Source organism: Synchytrium microbalum, assembly GCF_006535985.1.
Source record: "Synchytrium microbalum strain JEL517 chromosome Unknown SmJEL517_scf0019, whole genome shotgun sequence".
NCBI lineage: Eukaryota > Fungi > Chytridiomycota > Chytridiomycetes > Synchytriales > Synchytriaceae > Synchytrium > Synchytrium microbalum.
Window position 1 is genome coordinate 358,966 of NW_022158368.1, and position 18,606 is coordinate 377,571.

The following is an 18,606-nucleotide window of genomic DNA, read 5'->3' on the forward strand; positions in this document are numbered from 1 at the left end:
TTTATAAGGTATAAGGTAACGTCCTCATTACCTGCTGTATAATACGAGTGTCCCAAAGAAAAACTCTCAACCGAAAAAGAAAGGGTGTCCTGCTCCCTGTGTCCCTGCAAAACAATATAGATAAATCACACCACACCACTCGACTCTTCATTTCACAACTTGAGCACCTGTTACGACACTCCACCCCATAGAACATAAAAACACTTCTCAACTCCCCCCATCTATATATCCACCACCAACAAGACCTATTTCTGCTTCTTCATCTCAAGACTAGTCTTGGAAATATCCGCTAGTCGCGACAAGACTTCGAAAGTACCCTTTGTGAATGTGGTAGCATGATAAGGTACATTGTGTTTCTTGCAGAGTGCCAAGGTTTGTTCTTTAATCAAGTGGAAGTTGTGGCGGGGTATCGATGGGAACATGTGATGTTCAATCTATAGAGATGGAAAGCGTCAATATGGAGACACCGAAAGACATGAAGATGATTTTGAAAAAATATTCAAAGATTATATGGATGGCTATTTTGTGTCATTCTCCTGTTCATCGCTTTACCTGATAGTTCAAACCACCAGTGAAAAAGTCAGCAGCAATAGAAGGTAGCACATCTCGTCCGGTAATTGCCTGCAATGCGTAAAAGTCGTGTTCTCTAGCCTCTTGCTGATCCAACACGGGCATACCATTCTGCAACGGGAGAAAAGTGAAATGAGAAAAAAAAGATACATTGAGGATAGAAGATGTATGCCACTCTCAGCAAGAACCCCTCACAATTTCTCTCTTTCCCTCCACTCTGCACAAGCCAAGCTCTGGCCTCCCTTCAGACTTGAGTCGAAGCTACACTTACATGATTTAACGAAAAGACAGAAGCCAACATGAGCCCACAACCACCTTGCGAAGTAACAAACCACAGCAAGGCCCCAAAAGTACTCAAATATCTCGTAGCAAACCCTAAATACCAAATCCAATGTAGCGCCAGAGTAGCATTTTCCACGAATCGATTAGCAATGTTTGGGTTGTTTGCTACATATCTGATTGATGAATGACACCAAGATAGACGAGCGAATGATAGGATTGGGAAGTACAGGTATGGTTGGTATTTAACTAGGAATTTGGCTAGTGTTGCATCGTCAACGTCGGTAAAGAGTTCTAGGGCATGTTCAGACCAAGCGAGGATTGGCATTGTGTCAATGTCTGGATCAGCGTTGTGGACGTTTGGTGTTGAATGGTGGGTAGAGTGTTTGTTTACCCACCAGCTTACTGAGAAGCCTGTATAGTACGTATGTTGAGTAAGCACTTGCTTTGCTAAATACACAGCGCAAAAAACGGCGCAGACCAACACGGAATACTGGTCCAAGCCATAAACAACTTGCCTTGACACACGTTTCCAGTAAAGTAACCAACAGCTTTGTTCAATGATCTGTTTTTAAACACTTGGTTGTGTAAAAAGTCATGAGATAGCCATCCTATCAAAGTGAAAGAAAAGGTCGTCAATCGCAAGAGGTCATATCGAGTCAAGACAGTGGTTCGTCGTCAAGAGAAGACCCCTTCGTAACATGGCAAGCCCTGTCTACTGATACTTAACAAGCAGTACATACCGCTTTGTTGGAAGAACAGTGCCATGATCAGACCAGACACGAATACAGCAAACAAGTTTGTAGGGAATCTGATCATGATTGCGATTGAGATTGCCCACATTGACTGATTGAACAACAGCTTGAAGAGATAGTATAGCTTTGATGATTCATAGTATCCTTTAGCCTCAAATTCTTGGCGAAGACGTGTCACGTCATTGAAGAAGTCTGTGATATGAGATAGCGAGTTAGTACTCAGTTCACCAAAGCAATAGAGCACTTAAAGTTGTGCTTCTTGGTCTTTCGCGAGGCTTTGCTCGATCTAGTTTCTCAAAACAATCCAAAATAGAAATTACCGGACTGCTTTCGAACTTGACCGGGGGCCAGATCACCGACATAAAAGTTTGCCATGATTTCATGAGTGGCTTCTTGATGAAATACATCGAATGCACCTGGTTGCAATGTGGTATAAGTTATGGCGATAACACTTCCAAGATTTGACACATAATGACAGCCCAAGATGGTAATCGTCCTTCGTCTTACCAGTAGCATCCATTCCAGCTTGGGACAGGACGACATTTCCACCCGGATGCCACTTGACGAAATCGCCTCCTACATCGTATACCTTGTCGTTTATGACAATGTATGTTGGTGCATTCCCATTTTGTTTCCTCTTGATTGTGGATGTTGCCTCAATCTCGCTCCAAGTAAACTGGCGGGTGTTGGATTTAGCAGATCCTACACGCGAATAGAGCGATGCAATTAGCATATAGTGTCTCGAATCACTCGGTTGTATAGCCTGAACTGCCAACTCACACCACTCACCGTTTGTTTCAGACTTGTGCCCGTCGGGCTTTGGATTCTTTACCACTGGGCGAAAGGGCATTGTAGCAGCACTACCAGATTCACTATAATATTATTATTTCCTACTAATTCCAAAGAATGTCGTCTCTTGTTTGTCGTGGGAAAGGGTGTTTGGTGTCTGTGAAAATTTGAGGGTAAACTCAAACACCCAGTCAAGTTCGACAACGCATATACCAACACGCAAAAGTAAGCATGGTTTTTCATTATTCATATTATCAGACGCGTAGGTAGATGCAAAAACGTCGTGATTCGACCAAAACGTGCGGTTGTCAAGTCGACGGTCAGGGACATCAAAGTGTTAGAACACAGATGTTGGTCGCATATACATTGGAATGCTCTAGTCGAAATGTCGAAGATGGAGATAATGGAGATAAAGAGGACTGTGGGGACAAAGGTGCCGAGTACTCGGAGTGTGTTTATGGGCCATAGGTATTTGTGTTGTCCTGTTGTGAAAAGGCGTAAAGTGGTTCAGAGAGTGCGAAGGTGAGCCACTTATCATGCGTCTTGTGTATAGAACATTCTTGCCCCTCACAAAACCCAATGCAACAAAGAAAATGTTGAGATCCATAAAAAACACGACGTCTGCAGCAACCCCAAAACAGATTTAACACGATTCGATTGTTAATCGGAGTAAATTATGCTTGAACCATACACAAATCCAAATTACCGTAAATGTTTGAGTATTCTTCATATCGAGTTTCTAGTTCATTTCCGATTGTAGAGGGAACAAGCGAGACGATGCTTGTTAGAGACTGCCAAAACCAGGTGTGTCGATATCTCGTTTTACAGTAATAGGCAACAGACAATCTCGAGCACAGGTAAACCGGGAATTTGTAAATCTAAGATCGTTTTTAAACAAGAAAACACAAGTGAGAACGTATGCGTTAGGAGGAATTTGGAGATGACTCCACAAAATAGTCCACCAGCAGTCCTTTCATATTACCTTCGATTACAATAGCAATAACTCCAGGAATAAACGCGGATTCATTGCCATACATCTACCGAAAAAACAAAACATACGTAAATGAGTGGAACGTCTCTCCGTAGCAATGTGGATGCTTCAATCGATGACACCACTGACGGCGATGTGTTGTAATAACACCAAAACCCTTCCATCATCTCACCGTAAAAAACAACACAGTTTATAAAACATTCTTCAAATACGAATCATCTACTAGAAACTCGTCATCACCTTCACACGAATGCGCAAACGATTCACCAAGAGTTTGAGGAGCACTTTTAGACTCTCGAGTGATGGTATGTTGTCGTGATCTAGAAGGTCTTGCAACAGAGTCACGGATTTGTGCTGCTATAGCGGCATCATTTGCTCTGGCCATATAGATGGACGGCATACGAGCATTCGAGCTCCTTCTTGATACCATCCTTGGTTCTAAGAGGTCCACGGTAAAGTTTGGAGTGGGCGAGATCAGCGCCAATATAGATAAGAGATTTTTGCTGGTCAGGAAAGAAGATGTTTTCTTGGTGTTGCTTGCCATCGCCGCGGGCTGGAGCTTATTTTCGCCAATGACGTTCGAGCAAGTGCGAAGCGTCTTCCATGTAGTGACTGGGATGTCCTGTTGGAGTTCTTGGTAACTTAGCAAGCTACTAGTTCAAATAGTGAAAAACACGTGACCTATGGCGCGTTGGTACCAACATAAGGTTTTGGTGGAATTCAATGGGCAGGTGCATGAAATAAGACACATTGCTCACAGGTTGCAACCATTCAATAATTTGTCAGTATCGAGATGTCGTGTGTTCTTGATCTCGACTTTGTTGAATGCTCAAATGGCTTTCACAAAATCATCCAACTTGCGCGACACCATTCGATTCACCAAGTGTGTTTGAAGGAGCTGATGCATCTCCAACACAAAGTATCCAGTCCCATCTTGAAGCATCATCACAGTTGGCAATGAAAATTTCTAATCAAACCATAACCTTCATAAACACACTGTGGCACAGAGACTTTTGCTTGCCTTCCAGCTAGTATATAAGATACCGAAACAAATTGGTACATAAATGTAAACTCGAAAGTATTCTCCTTCTCAACTCAAACTCCATTGAACGACAACTGTCTCTTCCTTAACGACGACTCGGACGCCGTCTGTATAACAATATTGCCATCATCACCCTCAATCTCTGCCGTAGCTTGTATAGTCGGTATCTTGACTCCATTAGCCTTGTCGATATTGGCTTGCTTGGAATTCGCTATTTCGACCTTCTTGCTGTTGCTCGATTTGGTGGATTTGGGGAATATTTCGGATACTGACTTTCTGAGTCCGAAGGGAAGGATCAGGCGGGTCCAAAAAGTCTTGTTTTGGTCTTTGGAATCATCGTTGTCCTTGTTGGCTTTTATAATACGATCTTGACGGCCTTGCATGTTGGAAATCCAGTCGGCAATGTCAGGGAGGTTGCGAACTGAGAGCGGGAGGCGGACAATCATGTCTACTATACAGTGCTCCATGAATCTGGTTGTTTGTCAAAAGCAACAGAGGAGAGTCAGATACAGTGAATACTGAAGCAACACACTTATTGACAAATCGAACAGGTTTTTTTTTACCTGAGATGGACCACCATACGCCAAAACACAAAGAATTCTCCAATACAGACGACGGCCAATTCTGCAATGAAAATGGCAAGATTCCTATGTTTTGAAAAAAGAGACATGAGAACCAAGCCACCAAAACAAAGATTGATTTGTAATGTTTGATTGTCGAAGCTGCAACAATACTTGTCAAGCACGATTTCCACAATTACCTGACAGTTGAAGCAGCCAATATCGTATTCCCCTCCAGCATAGCTTCCTGTTCACATCTAGACAACCCTTGCAAATAATAAGGCTCAAAGATAGCTTCCATAAATGCAATTAGGTCGGGCTGTGGATGGAAGTCACCATCAAGAGCTGCTGATGCACAATCTGTTGTAATGTTATATATAGCTCGTTAGATGGAAGCAGCAAAAGAAGGAGAGCCACACCCAACAAAAGACTTACTAAAGATAAGCCCGACAAGCTGTTCCGTAAGATGCAGCAGCCCCAACCCAACGGTATCAGGCGTGAACCCAATAGACGAGTTATACACTTGATTCACACACACAGACTGGTCCGTTGGCAGACATATGTGTCCATCGAAATATTGTAATAGTGCAGGCGGGTATTTGTCGTAGCTTGGGGAAGGTGGGTAGCGTGTTTCATCTCCGTATACCAGGGCTATTGTAATTGGGGGATCGATGTTAGAAGAGCAATTCCTAGATGGTCGTTCTCCTTGGGTTTCCTAATCTGTACAGGGTCTCCAAACCACGGTACACACGTACTGGTAGAAACAAGTCCTAGCGCCAGCTCCTCATACCACGACGAAGCCAAAGCGTCCAGAAGGTTGCTTCTGTTTCCCCAAGTCTACAAACAAATAACGGTCAGAACCAAGACGCAAAAAAACCCACAGCAGGTTGTTATTAGTGATGCTATCCCATTCCGTTTCCAGGCATACATACCAAAGTATCAACATTAACCAGATCGTTAATGAGCGAAACAGACTAGTTTGCAAAGGACAAAAGTCAGTAAAACATGATATCATCTTCATCGAGTTCTTTGACCTTCGTGTCCAGCTTACTCGAGTAGGGAATGTAGCCATATCACCAAATCTAAGACAAAGGAAAGACTCACGATTAGACATCTTACAATAGGGATGATACAGCGCTTTTACAAATTTCTTACTGATCACGAATAGCGAAAAGCTGACCTACTTGATACTATTCAAGAAGAAGAAAAAAAGATTGAGAAAATAAAGTGCGATAGCTTGGTACCTCGATAGAATAACATGTAACTCACAATACCACTCAACTAGAAACAAGAAAAAAATGTGCTGAGTAAAACAAAGAAGAAGAAAAAGAGACACGAGCATAATTCCAAAATGCCACAAACTCACATTCGTACTCGCACTGACAGCAACCAGCGCCGTAAGCGTAATCCCATACGCAATATACTGCATCCTCATCATCGCTTTAGCCCGACTTCCATTCCTCATCTGCATCTCCAGCGCAGTCCTCGCCTTGAAACTTAACGTATCCCTTCCAAACACATCTTCAGATTGTGCTTCTTCTAATCGTGCAATGACATCAGAAGCAGAATGTTTGGGCACTTTTTTAAACACGTCGAGGGTTTGGCGTTGCTTGTTGCGGAAGGCCTGTACACGACGATCGAGGATTAGGAGTGCGAGACAGACAGTTACGATGAGGATTACGGTTAGCGTTATGGTGAGGGTTGTTGCGTTTGAGACGATCTAAGGTTTTATGGGATGCGATTGTTAGTTAAAAACATTTCTCGTTTGAATACACGACTTGAGACAAATTTTGTGCGTTTTTTATGTGGTTTGCCCATACTTACACTGTCTTGGATATCAAAGTAAATCGTGTTCATCGCTAAAAGTTGAAAGGCAGAATGTCAAAACCTGAAATCGTTGTCCCAAACCATTAGAAAAGGACCAATAACAAAATCTTACAGAAATCATCTAGAAGGAACGGGTAAAATACGTAAGCAAATAAAGAACTCTCCAATGAAGCTATAGTTCTCGAAACTTACACGCAGTAGGCTGAATAATCCAAAAGTTATCCGCAATAAACCTAAACTGATTGTTATACGTGATATTTGCAAAATCACTGAATGCCAAGGACGCAAGATGCAATCCAGCAGATGCAAATCCTTGCGTGACTTGGAAGAGGGTGCGGTTTACTACTTGGCGTTGGGTAATTGATGGGTAGAATGACACCAAGACTGGGACCTGGTGAAAGAAGGAAAATCGAAAAATGCGTCATGAATTTGGTGTCGTACTGACGTAGAGTAATCGGCTTTGTTGTTTGGCTCTGGCTAAATTAAACGAAATCAAACGTGCTGGTGATCTTACATATGGAGTATCATAATACAAGTACGTTTGATCTGTTTTGGGAGACAAGAGAGGTTTGTATCAGAAAAGACTTTTTTTTCAAGACCTTGCGTAAACCGGCCAAACAAATCCAGACAACTTCAGTCAAACCATCAATCACACATACCGTTAGTCATATCAGCACCAGCGAAAAGACTCTCACTAGCACTCTGAAACGATAACATCTCGCTATAATACTGCGTCTGTATAGCGGCAAACTTGACTGGATCATTACTCGTATACGCATTTTGCAATTGTCTAGCGCGGCGATATGACAAAGCGGTATTCTTTTCCCGATTGTGCAGCCAATCCAAGTAGTTCAATCCGTTTCCGGAAAGCTGGTTTTGGGTGATGATTACGAATGATGCAATGAGGATGCAGATTGAGACGATTCCTTAAAAAAATAGAAGTATGTGTCAGTCGACATGACCAAAAACACACCGCCAATGACTTTTATGGCTCTTACCAATTAACCAAGCAGCGAATGTGATTATTCGGATATCAGAAACATTCCGTTGCAACAACGCCGCCCTCAACTGCTGATTATACTGCAACTGCTTCTGTTCGTGATTCGAACTCCTCGACCCACCACTACTAATCGACCCTCTATGCTCTGTATCAATCTTGATTGCCTTTGGCGCACGTGCAACGACCGGTGATGTAGGTCCTGAATTAGCAGGTGACCCATTTGTGGATCCTTCTTGTAGTTTGGGTAATGCTCGGACCGGTTTTGGAGAAGTGTCTTGTGATGATGATTGTACTAGTTGTAGCGAGTCTTTGGACATTCGGTGTGATTTGTTGCTGCCATCGTTTGACGAGTTGTTCCAGTCAGAGTCTGATTCGTTGAAGTCGTTGGGTCCTTGGTCTTCGTTGGGGGATTCTTCTTCTTCGAGGGTGTCGGCGCGTGTTAGGAGGGCGGATGCTTTGGCGTTTTCGTTGGTTACGTCCAAGCACTATATAAATGAGAGTTGAAGTGTCAGCAAACATCATCCATAAAGATCGCCCAGTTCTTTTGTTGTTTGGTACTCAGAGACAAAAAGTATCATCACGTAGCAGATACTCACAAACTTGGCATAGAACCTTAACAAAACTTTGCTCTTTGGAAACCTCGACACCAATTGTGCATATGCAGCATCAGCATCCTCAGACCTTGCATACAATTCCGATGCAACAGCTTCCAACTCATCAAGTTTGACGGTAGCTGAATTAACGGATTGCCAAAGCACACGTTGCCATTGCAGCGCGAGCTGGTGGTTGACTTTAGCAGTCTTGTCGAGTTTCCGGAATTCGGCGAAACTGGCTACATCGAGATGGATGCCGTCACCAAGGAAGGTAGCTTCACGGTTTTGATTGTTCATTTGGGTCATAAAGTGGCATTGGAATTGGCCGTCGAATGCTGGATGCATCTATATATGGGAATGCGTTGGAATGTGTGGTGTGAGATGGGAATGTGCATTGCGTTTGAAAGACATTTGCTCTTGCTTTTTCTGTCATCGTTTTACATCCTCCGTTTCCTCACAAAATACAAGCATCAAAACCACTGCATCTTCATTCTAAAGTGCTCTCTTCATGGATAACAGCTTCCAAATCATACACAACCTCAAACTCACCTCTTCACACTTCCTCAAATGCTTATTCGCCTCCATCTTGGACGCCCCTAAATAAAGAAGATACGTAGCCCACTGCAACCGCACAAACGGTTCATGCGGGAACTCGCGCTGTCCATGTTTGAAAATTCTAACAGCAAACTCGAGTTGCTCAAAGGTTGGAATTCGATTTCGCTCATTCAATTTAGTTGTGGCGGTACGTGCGACTAGTTCCACGTGTGGGTAGATGAGGAAGACTGGTTTACCGTCAGAGCCGCCGCGCATTTCATCGTCGAGGCGGTGGAGGGTTGATTTTTGGATATATGCGAGAATCCAGCCTAATTTGGATTGAACTTTAGTTGAGAGGAGAGCAACAAAACGGAAGTAAACGCAAAGGAGAGGACGACTTCATTGTCGACAGTGACGATTTCCGATGAATCTTAACTTACCAGATCCAACAAATCCAGCAATCCAAGCAGGCACAAACCCAGCAATGATAATAATATAAGCTTCGGGCCCCTGTGCATATCCGAGATAATAAGCAACCACAGTAGTTAACATTGACACGACTCCAATAACACTTGATGCGAAATAGGTTGCTGTTCGCAGGTGGTTGATTTTCGGATTGTAGTATGGGTAGAAATAGACTTGGGTAATCATCATGATGACGGAAACAGCAAGGACTATGCCGACTTTGAGTAGCACTAGTGTATGGAAAGTGGTGGTGTGAGATGAAGATGTTGACAAGTCATAAGTAGGACCTTCGTCATATGTTTTGGGTGGTTCGAGGCGAGGTTTTGTCTCTTTCTCGCTTTTGCTGTAACTTACTGGTATAGTCTTGCGGAATCTTCCATACGAAACTGAGTACGGTTTTCAGGATTGCATAAATCATCTCGCTTACAAAACGTAGGAAGATGAGAATACCATTCATACAACACCACAAAAAAATCAATATTTATCAACAGTACCAAATAACCACATTTCAACGGTTTTACAAAACCACTCACCCACGTCCATGCGCCTTCGAATTCGGTCCCTTCTTGGCCGGATCCGAATCCAGAAACAGCAAATTAATCAAAAACGTACAGGGCACGAAGGTCGCGATCGTGACAGCTGACACGACCATATACGGGATTCTCGTCCCGCTTGAGCATGCCAAGCCGCCGAATGTGGTTGTGTCGGTTGATATGGTTGTGCATTGAAAGGTTGTTGTCAAGATGTCGAGGATGGGGATGAATAGTACTGTTGGTACGAATGTGCCGAGGACTCGGAGGGTATTTATGGGCCATACGTATTTGTGTTGGCCTGTGGTGTGTAAAGTAAGGTCAGGCGAGAGAAAGTGCCAGGTTGGGTAATATAGACAGGCACACGATTGTTTTTTGTTTCAACGAATATGTGTTTTCGTTTAATTACCTCGAACAAAGCCCCAGGCCACAAAGACAATGTTGAGTGCCATCAGGAATACCAGACCAGCAGCGATTCCGAAGAATGTCTAATTTGTTGGTGTGGGTGGTGTATGAGTATCGCATGTTGAGGCATACCAAAAGTGTTTTCTTTTTGAGTCCACAAAACGTGCTGCTTTTCAGCACAAGCCATTTTACCGTAAAAGTGTTAATCGAATAGTCTTCATATCGAGTTTCGAGTGAGCTTCCGATTATCGAGGGAACTAGGGAACAACAATTTTAGAAAACAAGCAAAAAAGCACGATGCACAAGGGAGGATCATACTGTAGTAAGCAGCAGACAGTCTCGAGCACAGGTAAAAGACAGGAATTTGTAAATCTAAACAAGTGCAAAGAGAATGTAAACACTCATGCAGCAATGGAGACGTTGCAGTTTTGTGATCAGTGAAAAAAAAGGCGCAGAGATAGTATCTACTAGTTACCTTCAATCAGGATAGCAATAACTCCAGGAATCAGCGCCGACTCATTGCCATAAACCTAAAAGCATAGGCGAGAAGTTCAAGATCTCCGTGCCAAATCGTCCAGTCTTCAACCCAGGCCCCAAACTCATCCTAACCAACAAACCACATACCGTGAAAAACAGCACATTAAACAAGACATTCTTTGCCTGCTTCAACACGGACGCATCCACGAGAAACTCATCACCACCTTCATACGAATCCGCGAAGGATTCGCCCACAGTTTGGGTAGGAGCAACTTCCGAGTCTCTTGTTGCAGTGTGCCGTCTAGATGTAGAAGCTCTTGGGCCACTATCGTTCTGTCTGAATGATGGCGACACTGAAGGCATGCGAGCATTTGAGCTCTGACGTGGCTGGAGAGATGCCATATTAGATCAAAGGATGGTCCGTTTGTGTGAGTTATGTGGGAGGATGGTATAGCTAGACTGAAATTTGCTTGCTCTGCACACAAACAAATAAGATTGTTGCCGCGAAGCTCACTTGAGCGGATCAGTTCCTACAGTTCCGACTGCACTCTCACACTACTAGTCTGAGTGATCTAGTATAAGAGTTCAGACATGCAGCGACAGTAATGCAGGAAGGGAGAAAACGTTTGATACGACAACGACGACGAAAAAAATGTACCGAGCAAACCAGAGCTGCGATGTAGAGACCCGATTGGGTTGTTGGATTTGTATCGGGGATTTATATGTTCAGACAAGGGTGGTATATATGCTAGGGACCGATTCGTCGATCGTTAGGACCCCAATGGGGGTATCGTTGTGAGAACAAGTGGGGGTTTGTTTGGGTCGTAGTGTTATCAGATTCGCGTAGTTGTTTGGGCAAGGTGATGATGGGGCAGTTGGGTGGATGATGGAAACCCTCGTTGTAAGGAGTAGATGTATATATGTATGATATGAGACAGAGATCTACGACAATACTTTGTGATCGATGATGAATGACCATTGTGACGGTGCTTGAGATCTTGATCTGGAACATTGTTTGATGGATTGTGTACACTAGAATGAATAAATAGTATCAGATCTCATAATATATACATGGGAAACACGTCTTTGCCATTACTTGATTAGATGTATCTGCAGCATGTCCTCACTCTGCCCATTTTCATAATTCCGCCACGCAACCTACTTGAAAGGCCAAACAACCAATAGAACAGGAGGTAAGTGAAGCACACATACGCACTGCTATTTTCACAGCTCAGAAGCTGTTTATCTCTCTTCTACTCAAAATTTCACAATCGTCGTGTTGGTGGGTTGTCGGCGCGTCAATATTAAAGAGCTAAGAGGGTGTAGACGAGAGACAGACCAAGTCTTCGATATCAAAGATCTTCTTTTTACTCCATCTGGATATTCATGCTCTTATTCACAACACGCCACTTGCAAAAATACTTCAAATGGCGGAACATCAAACATATGGTGGAAGTGTCTTGATGTGTCTCTCTTAAACGAGACAAGACGGTCATCAGATCCTGCAAAATACTAATCACATCATGCACCATCTAGTATCGTCCACTCGACTTGCAACTAGACGGTAAGCCACACACACAACCATATATTTGAAGCTCCGAGTCAATCTACTGGTAGTGTCAGGTGGGAGAAGAGCATAGAGAGAAGAGTTAGATACTAGAAGAGTCCATCGTAGACAGTCGATCGGTCGTGTAGTCATGACTTGGACAAGTCGCATAGAGGGACATGCACGATCGATTCATGCCCAATTGAAAAGCATCAAAGCTGGAACCTCTACTATCGTCTGTCATACAAGATCGCATATATTAATTACGCATTTGAAATTATAGGAGCTACATCCAGACATCACCACTGAGAAAGAGTAACTTTTTTGCTCTCATCATAACAACATTACCACGCCCCACACACACATATAAAACAATGGGCACCGAACCACCACTCTCTGCAGCAATGCTCGCAGCCCAAACAGGCCGTGTAGGAAACCTCACCCCTGAACAAGAAACCGCCCTCGCTGAATTCAAATCTAAACTATCTGCTATCGGTGCATACGACCCTGCAAAACATAGCGATCACCTACTCTTACGGTTTCTACGTGCACGAAAGTTCAATCTCGATAATGCCAGAAAGATGTGGTTGGATTGTGAAAAGTGGAGAAAGGAGTTTGGCATTGAAGAGTTGATGAAGACATTTGATTTTCCTGAGGCTGCTGAGGTATGTTTTAGTGGATGTACAAGAGGGATGAGTGGGGATTATTGAAGGTGGTGGTGAAGAGATGACAGACTTCATTCGACTTATATTCATCCTCGATCATTTCGAACGCCGTAGTTTGTTCTTTCTCTACTCTTCAAACCAACGCTTTTCCCCCAATATTAGGTACGAGCAATCTACCCACGATTCTATCACAAGGCTGACAAGATGGGTCGACCTATATATATTGAACGATTCGAAAAGTGCGACCTCACAAAACTTTGGCAGGTAAGCTAAAAACGAATGGATGGAGAGGAGAAAAAATTGTATAGAACTACGTGGATGGTGGTGGTTCAACTCTCGTGTCGTAATTACATTCATTGGTTGATGGTTTTGCTGTGAGTGCATCATCATCACCGCTATGGTTGAACGAGTTACCTTGATGAACAGTCACTGATACAAGCCCGCACTTTGCTCTTGTTTTTGCTACATGATGCAGTCACAACAATCCTTCACCAAATAACAAAAAAAACCACTCACTCTCACCATAGGTCACAACACCAGACCGCATGATTCGCAACCACGTCTACGAATACGAAAAACTAATCAACTTCCGTCTGCAAGCCTGCTCCATCAAAGCCGGCCGCCATCTCGAACAATCCTGCACAATCCTCGATCTAAAAGGCGTCGGTCTCTCCTCTTTCAAATCCGTCTACACACTAGTCCAACAAGTATCAACAATCTCACAAAACTATTACCCAGAAATGCTGGGACGCATGTTTATCGTTAATGCTCCCTTCTTGTTTACTGGTGTATGGGCGCTCGTGAAACCAATGCTGGATGAAGTTACAGTCAACAAGATATCGATATTGGGAGCTAGTTATCAGGAAGAGCTGTTGAAGGCTATTGAGAAGGATAATTTGCCGGATTTCTTAGGGGGTAGTTGTACGTGTGCGGATGTTAATGGGTGTACAAATGCGGATAAGGGGCCGTGGACTGATGGCACTGTAAGTTGATGTTAGTCTGTAGATGGGCGATTTCTTATTTGGTGCCGACACAGTCTGTTCTTTTGCTGATGTTGAAGATGGAAACTTGAAGTGAAAAAAAGCGTATCATCGGTCCCCGTATGCAACTCTTCTCACATACCTCCTCTCTTTTTCATCACACAGGTGGAAGGCTACCCAAAACAAGAATGGCTAACATATCCAGGCGCCCAACTAAAAGCTAACGGATTAAAACATGACGACACTGCTGCTCCTCCACCATCATAAAAAAGCGCACATCATCAGCAAGCGACCAAAAAACCATCCAAAATCAGCATAAAAAACAATCAATCAACTGATACCTTTTCCCCCATCAAATCCCGAGCACAATAAACAAAACAAGTATAGCAAATGCATCACATCATCATCATCATCAACCTTATTATAGAAGTCTTTTGTATTTTGAGATGCAAATAACAATATAAACGAGCCCCGACAAGAGGGATAATTAGCTTAGAAATCTGCATCGTGTTGGTTTTTGTCTCAGCTTTGCGACGTGTAGTCGGACTCGACTAGGTGCATTTTCTTCATCTTGTTTCAAACATTCGAAACTGAACATTGAAATAGTTATCAGAGAGGAAAATCCCAACAAAAAAGAATATAATGAACAAAAGTTACAAATCTCATCATGTTTCTTAAATCAAAAAAATGCATTGTTAATAAAAAATACCATCACCCTAAAACCATAACTCTAAACTATCAACATCTACCCAGCTCTCAGCCTCTTCCCCCTCCTCACCCCACCACCTCGCTCCTCCTTCTCTACAACCGCCACATCCTCCCTCCTCTTCCTCTTCCCCTCGACACCATCATCACTATCCCCCTCATCGCTCATAAACGTCTCAGGACTCGGCAGACCACCATACCCGCCCTTCCCCTTCTCAGCCACTACACTCGTAACAACCGGCTGGAAACTATTCCACCCATCTACATCCCGATCCAGTATATCGCCCGGCAACGACGAGCCAAATGTGGGTGTTGTGTCGGGGGTTGCTTGTAGGTGGCGTGGGAGTACGGATGAGCTACTGGTGCTGGTTGGGAGGTAGTTCATCATTAGATCGGGCAGGATGATGGTTCGTTTGTTCGATGGTGATGATGACGCTACGACGGATTTCTCGGTCTTTGATTGTTGTGATGATGGTGACGGATTATCGAGTTCGTCGGTTTCGTCTAGTTCTTCAATCCGCGTGCCGAGATTGCCGGCTGAGGAGGGCTGCATCAGGATTGTGGAGCCAATGTTGGATGATGCCCATCTATGTACAATGCGTTAGCGACCAAAAAAAAGCAAACATTACAAGCCGCGACGTGCACAACACTCACTTATCAATCATCTGACTCAGCATATCCCTCGTAAAGGGCTTTGGCAGCACATCATTCATGCCATGCGAAAAGTACCGAATCACATCATTATCCGTCGTGCTGCTCGTCATGGATATAATGGGCGTCCATGGATCAAACTGTCGGATCTGGGTAGTCGCTCCCACACCGTCAAGACGCGGCATAATGATATCCATAAGCACGATATCGTATTTCTTCTTTTTCAGTCCCCTTGATGTGTTTGAAGTCATGATTTCGACAGCGTTGAGGCCGTCGACAGCAACGTCGAATGTGTATCCAGCCATGGAGAGTTGTTTTGCGTAGAGTTCGCGCATGATTTTGTCGTCTTCGACGAGGAGGACTGAGAGCATTTTCTTCCTATATAACATAAAACGAGTGTTGGTGTTTTTACAAACAAGTCAAAAAATGCATTTAACTGAATATAAATGCATGCGATCTTACCATTCATTCTTGCGCTGCTGCTGCCTCAAACTCTCCTTACTAACCACCAACGTCCCATCACCATCCTCATCATCACTATCCTCATCTGCCTTATGAGCAGGACTGAGTATAAACTCTCTCATAATCTCCGACACACTTGGGCTCGGCGAGCGGGGCCGTAGCGCTATGGCATGATTAGACGACGAGGAAGTCGGAGCCATATCCTCGTTATCTTCCTGCATGTCTGGTGGGATAAAGCTCGGGTATGCGCCTGGCTGTGGTTGTGGTTGTTGAAGTAAACTGGGTGTGGCCTGCTGAGCTGTTTTCACGTTGGGTGATACGGACACAGAGGTGGATTTAGCATTCCAGTATGGTGTTGCTGTGTATGGTTCCTGGTACATTTGGGGTTGGTTGTATGGTTGTTGAGATGAGGTAGCCATGGGATTGCCGTTAGTGGAGCCAGCGACAGGAGTAGGGACCGTCTGGCCGGTTGATTTAGGTGATAAGACTGGTGTTCCTGGCGCACTTGGTCCTACAGCGTTGCCATTGACCTGGTTACCACGGTGGCCGCTACCACCAGCACTACTACTAGTCGCAGCTCTCCAATTGCCTACGTCCTGAGTCCCCATATGTGGTGATGACATATGTGGCGATGAACTACTACCACCACCACCAATGCCACCATTGTGTTTGAGCAGTTCCTGTATGGTGGCATCCTGAGACGCGACAGTTTGTCGCAGCCTTACGACCTCGTCTGATATAGAAGCACAGTTGCGTCCCATTTGGTTTAGATATGTAGCCATATCAGATTGTAGCCGCGTAACACGATCCAGCTGTATTTTCAGGTCTGATATTACGGCTTCTTGGGATGGACGTGGAAGCATTACTGGCTGCTGCTGCATTTGTGGTGATGGATTCTTGACATCACCGTCATGAGAATTTGGTGGTGAGAGCTGTTGAGATGACTGCTGCACATGCGATTGCAGTATCGGTGGCGCTACAGGCTGCATCTGTGGTAGTGGCTGTTGAATATAATAGCTATGGTATCCATTATGTGCTAGTATCGGCAGTTGCTGTTGTAAGACTGGTGATGGAGACGGACCGGTAGGTTGCTGAAGCTGTAATCCAACTGGTGTATATAATGGTGGTGGAAGAGGCTGTGATGTAACACTACTATTATTACTAGTACTACTGGTTGGTATTGGCTGTGGCAGATGAGGTCTCATCATATGTGAATGCATATACACTGGTGGTTGCAGTGGCCCACTACGACTATCTTTGGGCGGTGGTATGCTATACTGTTGTTGTGGTGGTGCGGGCGGTGGTGTCGATGCCTGCATAGAACTGGGTTGTTTGCCAGATAAAGGAGTACCAGGTCGAGGACTATCGTTCTGTATGCTGCCGCTACCTGTAGCACCACCGTCGTCCTGCCTACTGCTATTTCTGTCCATCGTCATATCATCGGACATGTTTCCAGCTTTAACAGTACGAGGAGCACTTGTCTTTCTCTTGATACCTTCGAGCAACTCTAAATGTTCACGATGGAAGGCAGGGTGCTGGAACTCCCAAGCCTGTTCACCGAATGCTTTGCTCTCTTCCGACAGTTTGACTTTATGGAAACCATACTTGTTGAGCTGGCGTACGAAACTGGCAAAGTTGTTGTGTTTGAAATGCCGTGGTAGTACTATACGAGCGAATTCTGTAGGGTTTTTTACTACGAATGCATCGCCTGCTGAAGCCCACGCTACTGTATTCGAGTCTCCTGGTTCTTCCAGCATCCTGTAATGAGAGATTGAAAGTGTGAGACATTGAAAGTGTGAGACGTTTTGGTTTTTGCTGGAGTTGCAACAATGTTGCGATTCTGGGCCAAGTATCCCTCACAAAACGTCGTTTCACCATACCTAAAGAGTTTCCGCACGAAATCCGGCGTGTTTATACTAGTCAACTGATCCAGAACCTGCTGAGAAGACATTGGCTTTGTCGCTCCATGTTTTGACGATGGATAATTTCTACGTTCATGCAGAGTAGGAGGAGACGGTGGTGCGGAATCATGAGTATTACCACCCTCGTGATTCTTTGGTGGCGTAGTAGTACTATTGGACTCTTGTCGTGGTTGAGCACTACCGAAATACCTAGTACCGTTTGGCTGCCATGGGGGCATAGTGTTTGGGATGGGAGGCAGGATAAAGTTACTTTGAGATTGCGATGGATGAGACTGGTTTAAGTGCTGTGGCTGTTGTAGAGCAGTTATCATGGGGGTATTGCTAGTATGCATAGTTTGGATTGGCCTGAGGTCGTTTGGCGAGGGCATGCTATGTGATCTGGTCGAGTATATAGAAGTCATTCCGTTGTGGTAGCTTGGCTGTTGTCCTGCGTAATTGGTAGGTGGCAGGTGCATTGAAGAGTATGGTGCTTTACTAGTTTTCTTTTTGGGGCAGCGTTTTATGATGGGGAGCGACAGAAGCGATATTTGGAGCGGGTAGTGTGCTCGTATATGTCAGTAGAGAGTGTCCCAGTTGGAATCATTCGGGGTTGGTCCAGCCTTTAAGATAACGGTCAAAGTTTGCTGGTTGGTTAGCCCGAGTTCGTCAAAACCATAAGTATTGTCCAATATGGAAGGGATTTCCTACCACGGATGCGACGCCTGCAATACCCAGGATGCTCAATCGACAGTGGTTTACCTAGTAGGCTCAGTGCCAGCCCTACTTTTGTCAAGTTGAGATTCGTTTTCGGAACTGGTTGAATACACTAGTGTAAAAGTTGGTGCGCGGATTTCGACGCCAACGTGATTTCGCTCCTCT

General features: G+C 44.3%; 4 protein-coding genes across 4 annotated transcripts; 1 reads left to right on the forward strand and 3 right to left on the reverse strand.

Annotated features, from left to right (window-relative positions):
• Positions 1-245: 245 nt before the first annotated feature.
• SmJEL517_g03585 (uncharacterized protein) lies at positions 246-2,454 on the reverse strand (the record flags this gene model as incomplete). Its single annotated transcript, XM_031169513.1, has 8 exons — positions 246-434; positions 553-681; positions 842-1,263; positions 1,344-1,460; positions 1,593-1,796; positions 1,925-2,020; positions 2,112-2,306; positions 2,394-2,454. 8 exons carry the CDS (start codon positions 2,452-2,454, stop codon positions 246-248), a joined length of 1,413 nt encoding a protein of 470 aa, XP_031024550.1.
• A 2,025-nt stretch (positions 2,455-4,479) lies between these two features.
• Positions 4,480-11,219, reverse strand: SmJEL517_g03586 (uncharacterized protein; the record flags this gene model as incomplete). Its single annotated transcript, XM_031169514.1, has 26 exons — positions 4,480-4,897; positions 4,990-5,073; positions 5,187-5,346; positions 5,422-5,637; positions 5,742-5,823; positions 5,919-5,960; positions 6,038-6,068; positions 6,142-6,176; positions 6,256-6,267; positions 6,353-6,706; positions 6,811-6,845; positions 6,926-6,934; positions 7,006-7,204; positions 7,328-7,359; positions 7,473-7,739; positions 7,812-8,298; positions 8,410-8,751; positions 8,956-9,269; positions 9,381-9,635; positions 9,760-9,827; positions 9,939-10,236; positions 10,345-10,423; positions 10,533-10,597; positions 10,659-10,712; positions 10,816-10,870; positions 10,965-11,219. 26 exons carry the CDS (start codon positions 11,217-11,219, stop codon positions 4,480-4,482), a joined length of 4,248 nt encoding a protein of 1,415 aa, XP_031024549.1.
• Positions 11,220-12,737: 1,518 nt separating this feature from the next.
• SmJEL517_g03587 (uncharacterized protein) lies at positions 12,738-14,275 on the forward strand (the record flags this gene model as incomplete). The annotated part of the gene is made up of 4 exons (XM_031169515.1): positions 12,738-13,028; positions 13,191-13,292; positions 13,556-14,011; positions 14,174-14,275. The coding sequence occupies 4 exons, from the start codon at positions 12,738-12,740 to the stop codon at positions 14,273-14,275; spliced, it is 951 nt and encodes a 316-aa protein (XP_031024548.1).
• A 478-nt stretch (positions 14,276-14,753) lies between these two features.
• Positions 14,754-18,203, reverse strand: SmJEL517_g03588 (uncharacterized protein; the record flags this gene model as incomplete). The annotated part of the gene is made up of 4 exons (XM_031169516.1): positions 14,754-15,300; positions 15,368-15,742; positions 15,827-17,584; positions 17,707-18,203. The coding sequence occupies 4 exons, from the start codon at positions 18,201-18,203 to the stop codon at positions 14,754-14,756; spliced, it is 3,177 nt and encodes a 1,058-aa protein (XP_031024545.1).
• Between the last annotated feature and the right edge of the window lie 403 nt (positions 18,204-18,606).